Below are 15,837 nucleotides of genomic sequence, written 5' to 3' on the forward strand. Positions count from 1 at the left end.
AGCTCAGCACTGCCACTGGGTGGAAACGAGGTGCCGGGCCGTATAAAACAAGGTGGAGGCTGGATTCGGCCCATGGGCCTTGTGTTTGCCACCTGTGCAATAGACCCAACGAAGGCATTCTTTATTTCTGTTACTGCGTTTTTAATCTCTATCGTTTTTTTATTTCTCAGAATTTCCAGTTCTTGGCTTACTGTGCCCATCTGTTCTTGCACACTGTCTACTTTACCCGTTAGAGCTTTTAGTGCGATAATTATAGTTGCTTCAAATTCTCTATGTGATAATTCCGAGATCCCTGCTAACTAGGTCTGGTTCTGATGGTTTCCCTGTCTCTTCAACCTTTTTTTTCCCTTTTGGTACGCCTTGTCAATTTTTCTCGGTAGCTGGACACACTGTACTTGGCAAAAGGAACTGCAGTAAATAGGCCTTAGTAATCTGGTGGTGAGGCGTCAGGGGAGGGGAAGCATTCTCGAGTCTGGCATTTATGGCTCAGTCTTTTTAGTGGGCTGTGTCTTTGGACTATGAACTTTGCAAGTGTTTCTCGTTCCCTCGCCTCCCCTCCCCGCCGCGCCCCATGAAAAGATGGCTAGATTGGGCTCCAGTTGGATGATTCCGTTCACCCACATGGAAAGCTAGAGTCGTTTGGGGTTGGGGATTTCCCTCCTTCCAGGCTGGTTAGGCTCTGAAACCCCCAATAGCTTCGGTTTTGATAAAATAATTTCTCTCAGGGGCAAGCTTTGTTAAGAACAGAATGTTCTAGCATATTTTAAAATGGTTCCTTTCCCTCCCTTCTGGTGGAAGCACAAGGGGATTTTTCTCCCATATTCACTGTGAGAACTGGTTTAGCTCCTGGGGGTAAAACTCACAAAAGTGTAATGGCACCCTTATGACTGGGCCCCCCAGGAGTCTTTAACAGACTTGTCCATTCTGAGCCTCCAGCAGTTTGTCCATTACAATTCAGGTTTCCATCCCCTGATGCTGATTCCTGCAGAGGTTTCTGCTTAGGGGCTTCTGCTCTGGGAAGTTGCAGTTCTCTGTCTCTTCAATTCTGGGGCAGTGGTTTGCCCTGTGACTTCACTTCTCTGATGAATCTACAGCCATGCACTGCATAATGATGTTTTGGTCACGAATGGATTGCATATACAATGGTGTTCCCATAAGATTATAATAAATTATAACAAAAAGTTTATTTGCAATGTTGAAAGAAGAGGGTGGACACAGCTACCGGATTTTTACCTGGAGAAAGTACCAACTGACCTAATTTAGGGAGGATTTGTTAAAGTCTTTTTTTAAAAAAAGATTTTATTTATTTTTAGACAGAGAGGAAGGGAGGCAGAAAGAGAGGGAGAGAAACATCAGTGGGTGGTTGCCTCTCATGTGCCCCCTACTGAGGACCTGACCCACAACCCACACATGTGCCCTGACTGGGAACTGAACCAGCAACTTTTTGGTTCACAGGCCAGTGCTCAACCCACTGAGCCACACCAGCCAGGGCTGTAAAAGTCTTTAACAAGATAAAATTTCAGCCTAGCTAAGAAATGAGTTTTTCTTTCACACAGTGTCTTAATGACAGGTGTTGCACAAGTTGCTTCAGACCAATAAGGAAGAATATTAAATTTCCTTTTCTCTCCTTCAACACAAATCTGGACAGCTTCCTTTGCAGTTGGTAGTATTAATAAGCTCCAACTAACACTCATAAAGCAAAGTCCACCAATACCAATTCTACAGTTTCTCATCAAAGATACCATGAGTTATACAATACACAGGTATCTTATGTAGCACCGAGAAAGGAAAAACACTGCTAAATAATTATGAGATATAATCAACTGTAAGATATATCCTTATTTCAGATATTTTAAAATGCAGGAAAATGTGCACATTAGAATACAGTGGCCTAGATCTCTTCTTTGAACTCCAGGTCTCTGTGGTCACTTTAATTTCTCACAGGCTCCTTAAACCTAATGTGTCCTAATCTGGGTTCTTCATCTACGTTGCCAGAGCTGTTCCTTTCCTCGCATTCCTTGTCCTGGCAAACGGAGCCACCCCAACTAGAAACGTGTTAGTCGTGCCGGAGGCCTGGCCCTCGAGCAGTTCTGCCTCATACATCGCTGCAGGGCCTTGCCTTCTCTCTTTCCCGTCTGTCTTAGCTTCGAGTCAGGTAGTCCTCATGTCTCCGCAGGATTACAGCAATAATCGAATTGCTCTCCACTCCTCGAATGAATTCCTACTCTACACTATCCTTGTTTTCTTTCTTAAGCATCAATCTGATGTTATTCCTTGCTTTGGAAACAAGGTGAAGACTGCATCCGACAAATAGGCAAAGAACATGAAAAGGCCAAACCACAGAAGAGAAAAATACACATCGACACATGTGAAAGGTTGTTCATCTTCATTATGAACTAATGTAACAATGACATTTCCTCACCTTTTCAATGGGCATTTTGTGAGAACTTATAATAAGGAATGCAAGAGTGTTGAGAAATGCCCCTATATATCAGTTGCGGTGGGTAATATTTTGGATGACATTTTGGCAGTGTTTTGGATAGGTGGAGGAAAGCAAACTGCCAATTATCTCTGAGCCTCAATTACTGCATTTGGTCAAATTGGGCTGGTACCTACTCTAATGGCCTTAAGGAAGTGAGATAATTTAGGGGAAAGAGATTTGTAAGTAATAGTAGCTAACATTCATGGGGTACTTTCTGTTCTAAGTGCTTCATATGTGTTACCTCATTTAATCTTCACTACAATCCTGTAAGTACTACTGTTATCATCCCCATTTTACCTCTAAGAAAAGTGAGGCATAGAGAATAAATTATTGCCCAAAGAGTGGAGCTGGGATTACTGGTATTAAATCTACATAGGAAGGTCTAGCTTTTTGCAGCAACCTACACCGCCGTTGTTTTTGTGAGAGCCTACGGCATCCACAGTAGAAACTTGTTTACATAGAATTTGCTCCTTCGTTAGTTAACACCAACTGGCCGCCTCTAATTGCTTTGTGTATCTCATCACGGTCCTGTCTGACTGAGCTCCAGAGAACTCAGCCCACCTCTCACTCCAACTCATTTTCAGTGTCCTGGCCACCACTGGGTACACGGCGAAACCTTAAGCAGTGGCCTAACAAATGGTATCGTGCATTTCTGTGGGATCAAAGGCATATCTTTATAAATGTGAATTTCCATGAGGCTGAGACAGACACAATAACTAGCTACATACAGGTGAGAACGCGCCTTGCCGACCACAGCTCCGCTCCGCACCTGGGCCCTGGGCTGGCCTTTCCAGCTTTCCGGTGTCATTCGCATTTGCCCGGAACCTTCCCTGTGGATTCTGGTGCAGCCGGCCGGTACAACGCCACTGAACACACAACAGACAACTACTAGTAGTCTAACTATATGCCTGACGTTTCTAGTTCACTTACACAACCCAGGGGAAAACATTCTCAAGTTCACGCACTTCTTAGAGTACTAAGCAACGAAAAAAAATTTATCCCTTAATTAATGTTATAATCAAATGTCTTCAAGAGAGTTTGTTGTTCTTTATGGTTAGGCATATATATGGACAGCTCATTTGGAACGAACAGGGAAGGCGGGGGAAGAAAGCGGAAGGCGCAGGGTCTTCTAAACCAGAAAGTCTGCGGAGCTAGCGCCAGGCAATTTGCGGCGCTCCGGTTTTAGACGCAGTGTTAGAAACGCGCAGGGGGAAAGGCGTTGTCGCTGGAGCTGAAACCAGGTGGCCGGAGTTCTCAGGGATGAACCTCGAGTTGCTGGGTAAGAAAGGCTTTGGCTGCGTCTTAGAGAACGTTTTGGTCCTGGAAAAGAGGGAAGCCGGGCGGGAGAGGATTCAGGCTACAGCTCTAGATGCCCAGTTCTGCAGTGGATCGCTGGGCGCTCCTGAAATACAGCAGCAGCAGCAGCAGGAGGCAGCCCTAGCTTCTGCTCGAGCAAAATGCATTGCGTTCCCGGAAGCTATTTTCTGATCAGTTTTGGAGTGGTAAGGACAGTTTGTGACTTAGTTTCGATGACAAGCATCACAGGTGCTGAAGTAGCCCAGAACAGGCAGGACCACAGTTACTGGAGAAGGAATCTGAAGGAGTGGGGCTTGAAGTGAAAAGCTCCTAAGACTTGTCGGGGATTTGGGTGTCTGGACAGGTAAATCTTTTTGTAGAAATACTAGATGCCTAAGGAGGGGAACTTGGAGATCTTCTAGTCGAAGTCCCTCATGGAACAGATGAAAAAAGCCTCAGAGGGTAGTGACTTGAAGGTAGTGACTGAACAAGCACATGGCATAGTTGACACTGGATTCGTAACTACCAGGTATGGTGTGTAAAACGCTGAGGTGTGAGCGACAGAGACATTTGCCTTTTGTCACCCTCTCTTTGAGTCGTTTCCTCCCTATACCTTACTCAGGTTGTTTAAAAACTGTAGTTCTTTCTTCTAGGCTTTCATTAGGTGTTTAGCATGGTAGCCTAGGGATGTCTGTTTTCCAGAACTCCTAAACGATTTGCTGTCTTTAATGGCTGTGTTTCTCTTGGAATAAAAGATCAGAAGGTGTTTTTGGCTTTGCAAAGGACTACAACGATATTTAGGAAATGGTCTTTACCTTTAAGAAGCTTTTTTTTATGCAGAAAGATTAGGATGATTAAGTAAATAGTCATAATGTATTGCAGAACCTAGGAAGGCCTCTAAGAGTCATTACAAAGAGCTAAGAACGTGTAGAAGAGGGATCATATCTTTGGGGCAGGGAAAGAAAGGCAATCAGCAACAAAGAGCCTGTGGAGGAGACAGTTTCAAGTGGACATTTAAGATCGGTAAAATATTGACAGACTATAGTAATTCGATTTGGGGAGGGGGTGCTTACTAGGAATATGCTTGTTTTAAGATATCAGTGAGAGAAGACCTAAAGAATTTACCTGCAAGGTTGTGGGTACTGTAACTAAAGAGAAAATCAAGAGAAGGGGTTGGTGCCATCAATTTTGTGGAGGCTCTTGAATGCCCAGCTGGAAAGTTTGTGCTTTTAAAGAAAGATACAGAAGATCCATTGAAGGGTTTTGACTTATTTAGGGAATACGAAGATAAATGATATAATGATAATAATCAGTTAACTAACAGTTACATAATACTTTACTATGAGCTAGGTATGTTTTTAGTGCTTTCCGTATATTTATCCAGTAGAGGGAGAAGAGACTGTGCAGGTTGGTGTGGTGTGGTGTCTTCCATAGCAGCCAGTTGTAGAGCAGTTGAGGCTGAGAGCTGGGAAAGGGCTGCTCTATTTAGTCCTTAGGCAGCTTGGGGCCCCCTCAGCAACTTGAGCGGAAGCCAGATTACAGTGATTTTAGGAAGGTGTGGGAGACAAAAGGGAGGGAAAGACTTGACCCTTATTTTTAAAGACTAAAGTATGGAGGGAAGATGATAGGCTAGTATATTCAAAGAGATAGCAAAGTCATGGGAAAGGTTTTATTTATGTTTTTATTTATACAGAAAATTCACGTGTATGAAACTTAGCAAGGAATATTTAGCATTGGGAGGCTAGACAATTTAAAAGAAGGCTGGGTCCAAAAGATGTAAATCTCTATGGAAGTGACTCTGAGTTTTAAAGTGGAAAGTTAGTGATTACAGAGAAAAAGGAGAAAGGAGCAGAAGTGATGTGATGGTGGGAGGATACTCAAGGATTTCTGGCCAGATAAAGGAAATGAATGATGATGTCCATGTGTCCTTAACGTGGACACTCAAGGTACTACATCTGCAACCCCCTTTGGACCCGTGCTGTGCATCGAGTGGTAAGGACAGTTTGTGACTTAGAGATAAAAGTTACATAAGAGTTTTTCCAACTTACTTTTCTCACAGCTCATAATACAAATATATTTTCTATCAAAACCCATTGTATATACTTACATTTATAAGTATATAAATGTAAGTTACATTTATAACTGAGTTTCTCAAAATTACACTTAATTCTTGTTATGTTAAGTACCCTCTGGTATCTTCTAATCTATGAAAAAAATTGTGGCTCACTAAATTGATTTATCCATTTGTGGTGGATTGGGTCCTACTGTTTGAAAAACATTGAAATAATATACAGCCATTGTCCTGGAAGGATACACAGGACTAGAAGAGAAACATAAACAAATGATAAGCCAGTGGGAGTAGATCTAGAAAGCTTATGGAGGCCCTGGCTGGTATGGCTCAGTGGATTGAGCGAAACAAAGGGTTGCCTGTTTGATTCCCAGTCACAGCACACGCCTGGGCTGTGGGCTAGGTTCCCAGTAGGGGGCTTGTGAGAGGCAGCCACACTTTGATGTTTCTTTTTCTTTTTCTCCCTTCCCCTCTGTCTAAAAGTAAATAAATAGATAAAATCTTTAAAAGAAAAAAGAGAGCTCATTGAGGTTCTTTAATGTCATGCTTTTCAAATGAATAAATAAAATACATACTTATATTTATCACAACATAAACGACATAAATATGTGTGCAGAAAAAATTATCTTTCTCCCCTTCTCCACATGGTAACTGTCCTTTTATACCCTTTGGCTTTCTCAGACAGACACGTTTAAACAAATGTCTAAGGGCTTTGTTTTTGCTTTTTCCAGATATAGAACCTTTGTAGATACATTATTTGCAACTTTCTTTCTATACTCAACACTGTAAAGATACTCTTCCTACGTATTGGGAAATAATAGATCTAACTATTTTTAACGTATTCATGTAGATACAGTCATGATATATAATTTTAACTATGGATGCTTTTCTTTGAAGATTTTTACGTGTTTCTTTTTAGAGAGAGGGGAAGGCAGGGAGAGGGGGAGAGAAATAACAATTGGTTGCCTCTTGTGTGCCTCCAACTGGGGACCTGGCCCACAACTTAGGCATGTGCCCTGACCCAGAATTGAACCAGTGACCTTTTAGTTCGCAGGCCCGTGCTCAATTCACTGAGCCATACCAGCCAGAGTGGGATTCTTTTTTTAAGTATATTTTATTGATTATGCTATTGGAGTCATCCTTTTTTTCCCCTTCGCCCTGAAACCCCCTCCCACCCGCATTTTCCCCTTTAGTTCCTGTCCATGGGTCATACATGTAAGTTCTTTGGCTTCTCCATTTCCTGTACTATTCTTAACCTCTCCCTGTCTGTTTTGTATCTACCATTTAGGCTTCTTATTCCCTGTACCTTTTCCCTAGTTCTCCCTCCTTCCCCTTCCTGCTGATAACCCTCCATGTGATCTCCATTTCTCTGATTGTGTTCCTGTTCTAGTTTGCCTTTTATTTTTGATTTTAGGTTTAGTTGTTGACAGTTGTGAGTTTGTTGTCATTTTACTATTCATGGTTCTGGTCATCTTTTTCTTAGATAAGTTCCTGTAACATTTCATATAATAAGGGCTTTGTGATGATGAACTCCTTTAACTTGACCTTATCTGGGAAGTGTTTTATCTGCCCTTCCATTCTAAATGAAAGCTTTGCTGGATAGAGCAACCTTGGGTGTAGGTCCTTGCCTTTCATGACTTGGAATACTTCTTTTCAGCCCCTTCTTGTCTGTAGGTCTCTTTTAAGAAATCAGCTGACAGTCTGATGGGAACTCCTTTGTAGGTTACTGTCTCCTTTTTCTTGCTGCTTCTAGGATTCTCTCCTTAATTTTTATCTTGGCTAATGTAATTATGATGTTCCTTGGTGTGTTCCTCCTTGGGTCCAACTTCTTTGGGACTCTCTGAGCTTCCTGGACTTCCTGGAAGTCTATTTCCTTTGCCAGATTGGGGAAGTTCTCCTTTATTACTTGTTCAAATAACTTTTCCGCTTGCTGTTCTTCCTTTTCTCCTTCTGGCACCTCAATGATTTGGATGTTGAAATGTTTAAAGTTGTCCTGAAGGTTCCTAAGCCTCACCTCTTCTTATTTTTTTGAATTCTTTTTTTTTCATTCCATTTCTTCTCCAAATTGTTGAATTGAGTCTCAGTTTCCTTCCTGTCACTGTTGATTCTCTGTGCATTTTCCTTTATTTCACTTTGCATAGCCTTCACTTTTTCTTCTATTTTGCGATCATACTCAACCATTTCTGTGAGCATCCTGATTACCTGCAGAGTTCAAAACACTCTGCATCTGATAGGTTGGCTATCTCTTCATCATTTAGTTCTATTTTTGAAGCTTTGATATGTTCTTTCATTTGGGCTATATTTCTTTGTCTTGGTGTACCTGTTATATTGTGAGGAGTGGAGCCTTAGGTATTTGCCAGGGTAGGGCAACCCACGTGGCTGCATTGTGATGCCGTATGTGGGGGAGGCATCAGAGAGGGAACAGTGGCACTTGTTTGGCTCTTGGCAGGCTTTGAGTCTCATTCCTCGCTCCCCACAAGCAAATTGGGCCCTTCTGGTGCTGGTTCCCAGTGGGTGGGTTTCTCCAGCGAGCTCTCCTGTGAGGCTGGGAGTTTTTCCTGCTGCCGCCCCACAGATTTTTACAGTCAGAGGTTTTGAGGCTTTATCCTCCCCCCGCCCCAACACACTGGGGCCCTAGGTTGCCCAGTCTTTCTCACTCCCCAGTTATTCCTCCTGGTTCATTCGCACACAAATGTGGGACCACCCGCTGCACCAGCGGCTGCCTTGCCAGGAATTCTCTCCACCCAGCTGCCAGTCTCCGCCCCTCCTATAGGTCTGGATGAATGTTTCTTCTTTAACTCCCTGGCTGTCAGACCTCCATACAGTTTGATTTTCTGGCAGTTCTGGGGGTGGGGTTTGGTTTTCAATTTTGTTGTCCTTGTTTTCATTGTGTGAGGTGGCAAAGTGTATCTACCTATGCCTCCATCTTGGCTGGAAGTCCTGGATGGTTTTTTTTGAGTGTGTTTTTACTTGCTTCCTCCATTTCATTGGTGATCCTATGTGTTTCCTTTCACATTTTTCTTCGTGCCTATTCTCGTGGTGTGTGTTTATACACAGTAACCTGAAATGAGATATATACATTTTCGTTTGCTTTTTTATTCACTTAGTAACACCAATGAAAATGTTTCTCTAAGAATTAGTATAATTATCCATATTTGGATATTTTTTCTGCTGTGAAATAATAGCTTGAATAACAGTAATTATCTCCTGCTTGAGATTTAAGAGCCATTGCTCACAAAATTGTATTTGCTTGCTGACCTTTTTTTTTAAAATAGTAGGTCTTTAACAGCCTTTCATTGAATCATTTACATGTTGATTCAGTCGAGGATTTTTCTTCTGTAATCAGTTTTTGAAGTGTGAATATTGCTATAAAACTTATTCATGTTTTTTAAATTATTACGTATACTATGAAGTTAAATCTCTTTGACCAGGGTTTGTTTCCCTTTGTCCTTCACATCTTCGTGCACCTTTTCCCCTTAGTGGTCTTTAAAACCAAGCCCAAGCAATGCAGTTGGGAAACATAAAAGTGGTCCTGAGCATCCTTTCCTGGACCCTGCTCGACCGCATTCTTGGCTCACGCCCTTCAACCAAAGTGTCCCAACCTAGCTCAGTCTTTTTTTACACCGCTTTCTCTCTGTGTTCCTCCATACTCCTCACTGTAACCTTAATCAGGATGAACCTCAAAACAAACAAAAAAACCAAAACCCCAACCCAAAACACAAAGCGAAAATACAAAATCAGTGGTGATATGTGTTGAGGGGATAATCATGCATTACAATGGTTCCTGGAGTTTGCATTCTCTCAGAATCTTTTTTAAAAAGGATTTTATTTGTTTTTTTAAAGAAGGGGAAGGGAGTAAGAAAAAGAGGGAATGAGCCATCGACCAGCTGCCTCTCACCTGCCCCCAACTGAGGACCCGGCTTGAATCTGAGACCAGGGATCAAACCAGCTGGCAACCCTTTGGTTTGCAGGCTGGCTCTCAGTCCACTGAGCCAGGGCTGCGTTCTCAGAATCTTGTGCGTGGCCTTCCCTTCTCCCAGCACAGCGCAAGTAGTAATGCACCTTCCTGAGTACTTTAGACTTTTAGGATGTATTTTTAAAATTTATTTGTTTTTTTGATTTTTTAAATAAGTACTCCTTTTTATTGTTTCTAAACCATGTATTAGCTGTATTATTGAAGATGTATAGGGTATATTGTTAAAGCAGCAAGTCACGTATCATATGCGTAGTATCTTGTTCTGGTTTCAGCATTTCATTTCTTTTCTCTTGATCAGCCACCATAAGTCTGGTGCACGTTAGATGAATCAAGATAATTACCCTTTTTGGCAATTACTTACCTTGAGTTTCATCTTTTTTTTTTCATTTTTTTTAACTATGGGCATCGGGGGGTGATGATGTTTTAATGTTGTTTTCATTATTCAGTTTTCTATTAAAATTTTTTAAAGATTTTATTTTTGGAGAGAGCGGGGGAGAAAGAGAGGGAGAGAAACATCCATATGTGGTTGCCTTTTGAGCGCCCCTACTGGGGACCTGGCCCGAAACCCAGGCATACGTCCTGACTGGGAGTCAAACTGGTGACCCTTTGGTTCGCAGGCTGTCACTCAATCCACTGAGCCACACCAGCCACGGCGTCTATTAGTTGTTTTAAAGGGACAAAATATAATGAAAGCAGTTTTCAGGCTCTTCTTTTTAAAGCATATGACTTTTTAAAAAATAAAATCTTATTTGGATGCCCTGTATGTAAAACAGTTTTCATGGTTCAGTAGTTCTCAGAGTATAGTTTAAAAACCATTGGAATAAGCCTTGGCTGGTGTGGGTCAATGGATTGAGCACTGGCCTGCAAACCAAAAGGTCACAGGTTTGATTCCCAGTCAGGGCACATGCCTGGGTTGTGGGCCAGGTCCCCTTTAGGGATGTGAGAGAGGCAGCTGATGGATGTATCTCTCACACAACAATATTTATCTCTTTCTCTGCCTTCTCTCTAAAAATAAATAAATAAAATATTTAAAAATCATTGTAATAAAATCTTTAGGTAATTACGTAAGTAAATACTGACAAAGATGGTGCTGCTCCTGAAATTAAATTTCTGACAAGCAAGCAGTATCATATCATTTATAACTTGAAATATTTAGAACTACTAATGTATAAATACCAAATTTAATATAGGAAATGCATTCAGGGATTTTGTACCAAAATGTTTTTTGCTTGAGAAATGGAGACACGTGTGTTTAACCAACTGGTAGCCTGTGTCAGAACCAAGATGCTGTTATTAATCAGGGGAGTGATCACTGTTGGTTGGCTGCTGTTAATAAAAATTCTAGGAATATTTGGAACTTAAGATAATTTGACTTGATTTTTAGAAGTTTATTATTTAAAAATAACCATAATGACATCATTACCTGTTTATGTAAGAAACATTTTTATGAAAAATAACTATTTTCTTAAAAAAATAGAAGAGTAACATTGTTTTACACTTTTACAAATCTCTGTCGTTCGCCTAAATGGAAGTTGGCAGGATTCTTTCTCCTCCTCCTGCATTCACCCTGTTGCGACGTCATAGGTCATAGAGCCTCAGGACAGCTCACCCATGAACTCGAGATTATGAGGATAGAAAGGCGAGTACCTTCTTGGTGTAATCATGAAAATAAAAAAGTGCTTCAGTTCCCCATCCACACTTTGCAGATTGTCGTTGCACACCACTCATGAACCGTAGGCCCCTCTGCTGCATGGCGTGTGTCCCACAAACTCTCTTTCTCTGTTTTGTTGCAGAGTCCTTTGGGCAGAATTATCCAGAGGTAAGAGTGTGATTTTATGAACATGATAACTCACTAGCTTTGTGTTTGAGTGGAAAATGCACTTTGATCCTTTTTTTTTTGACAACAGAAATGTTAAATGTGATGATATGTCTTTTGCATTATAGCAAAAGAAACATAGCAAACAAAATGTTCTGTTTTGGGGGTGGAGGCAGATAGGCAATATAGCCTGAAAATCTCACCATAATGTAAATAATGTAAATCTTACAGTTCATTTTCCTTTAAGTAAAAAAGAAAGTTGATTAAAGGGTCACAAACAGTGCCATTGCATGTATCTTTTTTCTAGTTTTGATTGATGCTCTTACATAGTAATAAATCAATATTTGCTATAAGTGTGCTTTACCTTTTAAAATATAAAAGTGTTTTGGAATATGAGATCTGTCCAGAATGTACCCATGTAATATGAAAAATAAAGATATTTATTAAGGAAGATACAAGCTACAAGAAACATTGTACATAGGACATTGTATAGTCCCCTTCAAAGCAGGCACCTTGGGACCTCACAGTTCTCCCAGTTGCCATCAGCTGCCCTGTTGTATCGTCCTGAATTTCATTACCAGTCTGAAGGCATTACCATCGCCTTTCAAAGGCGATTTTGATTTTGGGAAAAGCCAGAAGTCGCAGGATGCCAAATCTAGTCTGTAGGGAGAGCTGAGTCACCTGGGTGATTTGATGTTTCACCAAAAAACTGCACGAGACATGACGCCTGAGCGGGCATGCCGTTGTGAATAAGCTGCCACTCACCAGTTGCCCATAGCTCTGGCCTTCTGAATCACCTTCTCCACGAAGGAACATTCAAGCTCAACACAAAATTTGATGCAGATTTGTTGCTGTACTTGCTCAATAGTTTTGAACTCAACAGCGCAAAGTACACGTGCCCACTCCCTCACTCACGCTGCCCCCGCTGACTAGGGCAGTGAGGTTGTCTCGGTTTGTGCATGCGCATTCCAGTCCGCTCTCCTTGGCTGGAGAGTTGTCATGCAAACTGTTCTTATGTTAACAGTGGCTGGACTTCTTCTGGACAGATTTTGTATGTTTCAGTTAAGTCATTATGACTTTTTTAAATGGATTGATCACTTCTTGGCCTTTTGGCTAAGATCAAGTGTATTTTAAATGGATTGATATTAATATAAAAAAATTTTGCTTTTCTAATATTATATAGGCTCTTCTAGGGTGTGTTTTTTAAATTTTTTGGGGGGGGATAAATTCCAAAAAGTATGATTACTTGGTCAGCAGGATGATTCTTTTAATGAATCTTGTTATAGTTGGGCCTAATTGCCCTCCAGAGTGTGTATACAAGGTTATAATGGTAATGTAAGGGATCGATCATATCTGTTTCCAAAAACTTTTCTTAGCATTTATAAATGTTTCTTCATTTTGACTAGTTTAATAGGTGTAAGAACATACATAGAGATTATTTTGGTGTACGTCATGATTTAAATTTGAGAGAAGTGTCATAGATGGTAGACAATCTTTAAAAAATATTTTGGAGCCCTGACCAGTGTGGCTCAGGTGGTTGGAGAATTGTCCTATAAACTGAAAGGTTCTGGGTTCAGTTCCCAGTCAGGGCACATACCTGGGTCACAGGTTTGGTCCCTGGTTGGGACACATACAAGAGGCAACAGATTAATGTTTCTCTCCCTCTCTCTTTTCTTCCTTTTTCTCCTTTCTCCAAAATCAATAAGCATGTCCTTGGGCAAGGATAAAAATAAATAAAAGGTTATTTTTATTAAAAAACCAATAATCATTTGGATATCTGGGTATTACTGTATATATTTTTGTGTTCACTTTAATTTTTAGGAAGCTGATGGAACTTTGGATTGTATCAGCATGGCCCTGACTTGCACCTTTAACAGGTGGGGCACACTGCTTGCTGTTGGCTGTAATGATGGCCGAATTGTCATCTGGGATTTTTTGACAAGAGGCATTGCTAAAATAATCAGTGCGCACATCCATCCAGTCTGTTCTTTATGGTAAGGAATTTTGATATGAATATGTTTAAGTTAACGTGGGGGGGGGGAGTGAATGGTGACTTTGTAATTGGCGATCTCATTGAGGAATTTTAATATTTAGAATATAAAATATCCACACTTTAGTAATAAAATTGCTCATAGCTTATATAGACCCTGAACCCGTGCTGTCCTAGAAGCCCCTCTGTGATGAGAAATTTAGTGTAATATATGGATCTATATCAGGCTCTGTCTGATAATATTTCAGTGCTGAACAAATACCTACTGATTGTAGGTGTAGCAGTATTTGTGATAATGATGTTTTATTTAAAATAAAAAGCCTTGGTTAGGAGAGAAGCTTGGAAGTCATCTAGTCCAGCCTTGTCCAGGGTTGCTTTTGGGAGGATCCACTGAGCCTCAGTTACTAAACTTACTAAACTTAGTAACTGAGGCTCAGTGGACCCTTGTCATAGAGCCTGATCTGTATGAGGGAGTGTATATACAGTATAACCAGAGTCACAAACTAAGTTAAGAGGCTCTTTGGGCCAATGTTGGAGGGCAGGAATAGCCCCTGAAATTTGCACCCATTGGGTGGAGGAGTGCCTTCCAGAAAGAAAATGTTTCCACTCGTTCCCTTTCCAGATGATAGCAGCTTTCCCCGTTTTTCTGAACCATCAGTAAAGATGGTTCTAGCTTTAGGAATAGGAGTGGCGCTGAATTTTTCCCCTATGCGGGGATATTGAGAGTGGGAGGTTTTAGAGAAGTTTATCAGAAGGCAAATTAATACTAAATCCCTACAAAATCAGCAATCGCACACTGAAATTCTAAAGATTGACTATAAAGTTGTAGATGGGCGAGTGGAACATGCGTAAGGCTGGGTCGTGGCCAAACAGCGGGCTCTCTCTATCACAGCCTTTGATAATCAGCTGGCAGGGCAGGCATATCGGTGGTAATAGTGCGCTGGGGTTGACGGGATAAAAATAACCATTCAGTCACTTCTAAATTAGGTGACAACTGTCCGATTGAGCCAGTAGGCATCCCCAGTGTGGGGAAGCAAAAAAGTCTGACAGGTGTTTGTTTACCCTAGTGAGCTGTCTGGAAGGAAGGTATTGGTTAACTAAATCTAATTCCTGTCTAGCCTGATCACTTAAGGATCTAGGAGAATTTAGGTCTGAATCCGGGCAGTGGCTGCTAAGGAAAAGGTGGCAGGGTGATTTTTATTCCACACCGAGTAAGGAGATCCCTGCCCTAGGTAATAAGTGGGGTAGGAAGGATGTAAGGCTGAATTCATCCAACTTGACCATCTGGATCAAAACATTTAGAGTCCACACACTTTTGCAGGGCTGAGAAGTGCCCCCTATTCCAGGCATAGACATGCAAACAATGTAGAAATCCCTTTCTTGAAATTAAGCATGCTGACAGTGTCCCAGAGCGTGGGGACTGCTGTCCCTTACCCCAGAGATGACCTGGCTGGAACTCCCCTCCGTGACGTGCTGTCTGTGCCAGTTCTAAGTCTGTTGCTAGGTGCCAGCCAAGGCAAGGCTCCGCGTGGATCCCTGGGGGTGAATCCAGTGGGTCAGACTGCCCCAGGTGCTGGGTGAGGGGAAAGGTTGCTTCTGTTTGCTCAGTGAGGAAGGAAGGTGAGAGGGATCACCTCCGCCCTCTGCTGCGGCTGGTCCTTGGCAGAAAAGCCAGGCCCCACTGTGCTGTGAGCGAGCGCATGCACATGGGGCACACACACCGGCTCCCCAGCTGGGCTCCCCAGGCGCGGCCACAGTGCTCGCCGCAGCTGGGGCGACCCACGGGAAGGGTCTGGCAGGCATCTAGACTCGCTACCGCCACCGTCCCGGAGGCCTTTTCTCTTTTTGTCCAAGCTTTCCTGACTATGAGGGCCTCTCTGTCCTGCTTTTTCCCATACTTCCAAGTCTAAAGATCCTTTATAAGGGAGACATCCAGCAGCCCTAAAAAGCTGCTGAATTAGCTTGAAACATTGCTCTGGTTCTTTAGAGAGCTTGTTCCCCATGGTTGAGGATTTGTAGAAACCCTTAAAGAAATTCTGTAACAAATAAAAGAACCTTTTCTGAAATTCCTCCTGGTGCAAGCGCGGGGATTACAAAAACCAGTTTCAATTCTGCTTTCACCCTGCCTGCACCCTCAGATCCTGTTTCTTGTTAGTGAGAAGAGTGTATGGGTCAAAAATGTGCTATTGGTGGAAGACAGGGAGAGGGG

The 15,837-nt window shown here is 41.9% G+C and overlaps 1 protein-coding gene across 3 annotated transcripts in view; it reads left to right on the plus strand.

The window, feature by feature from the left end:
• The first annotated feature begins 3,594 nt into the window (after nt 1–3,594).
• The window catches only part of RBBP5 (RB binding protein 5, histone lysine methyltransferase complex subunit), a 38,513-nt gene continuing 26,270 nt past the window's right edge, over nt 3,595–15,837 (plus strand). For all 3 annotated transcript variants that reach the window (XM_037067082.1, XM_037067083.1, XM_037067080.1), the window contains exons 1-3: nt 3,595–3,761; nt 11,616–11,641; nt 13,460–13,632. In XM_037067082.1, the coding sequence (XP_036922977.1) occupies nt 3,743–3,761; nt 11,616–11,641; nt 13,460–13,632 (218 nt within the window). In that variant the 5' untranslated portion in view covers nt 3,595–3,742. The remainder of the gene's footprint in view (nt 3,762–11,615; nt 11,642–13,459; nt 13,633–15,837) is intronic.

This window comes from Sturnira hondurensis, unplaced genomic scaffold (assembly GCF_014824575.4).
Source record: "Sturnira hondurensis isolate 20B ecotype Veracruz unplaced genomic scaffold, ASM1482457v3 Scaffold0017082, whole genome shotgun sequence".
NCBI lineage: Eukaryota > Metazoa > Chordata > Mammalia > Chiroptera > Phyllostomidae > Sturnira > Sturnira hondurensis.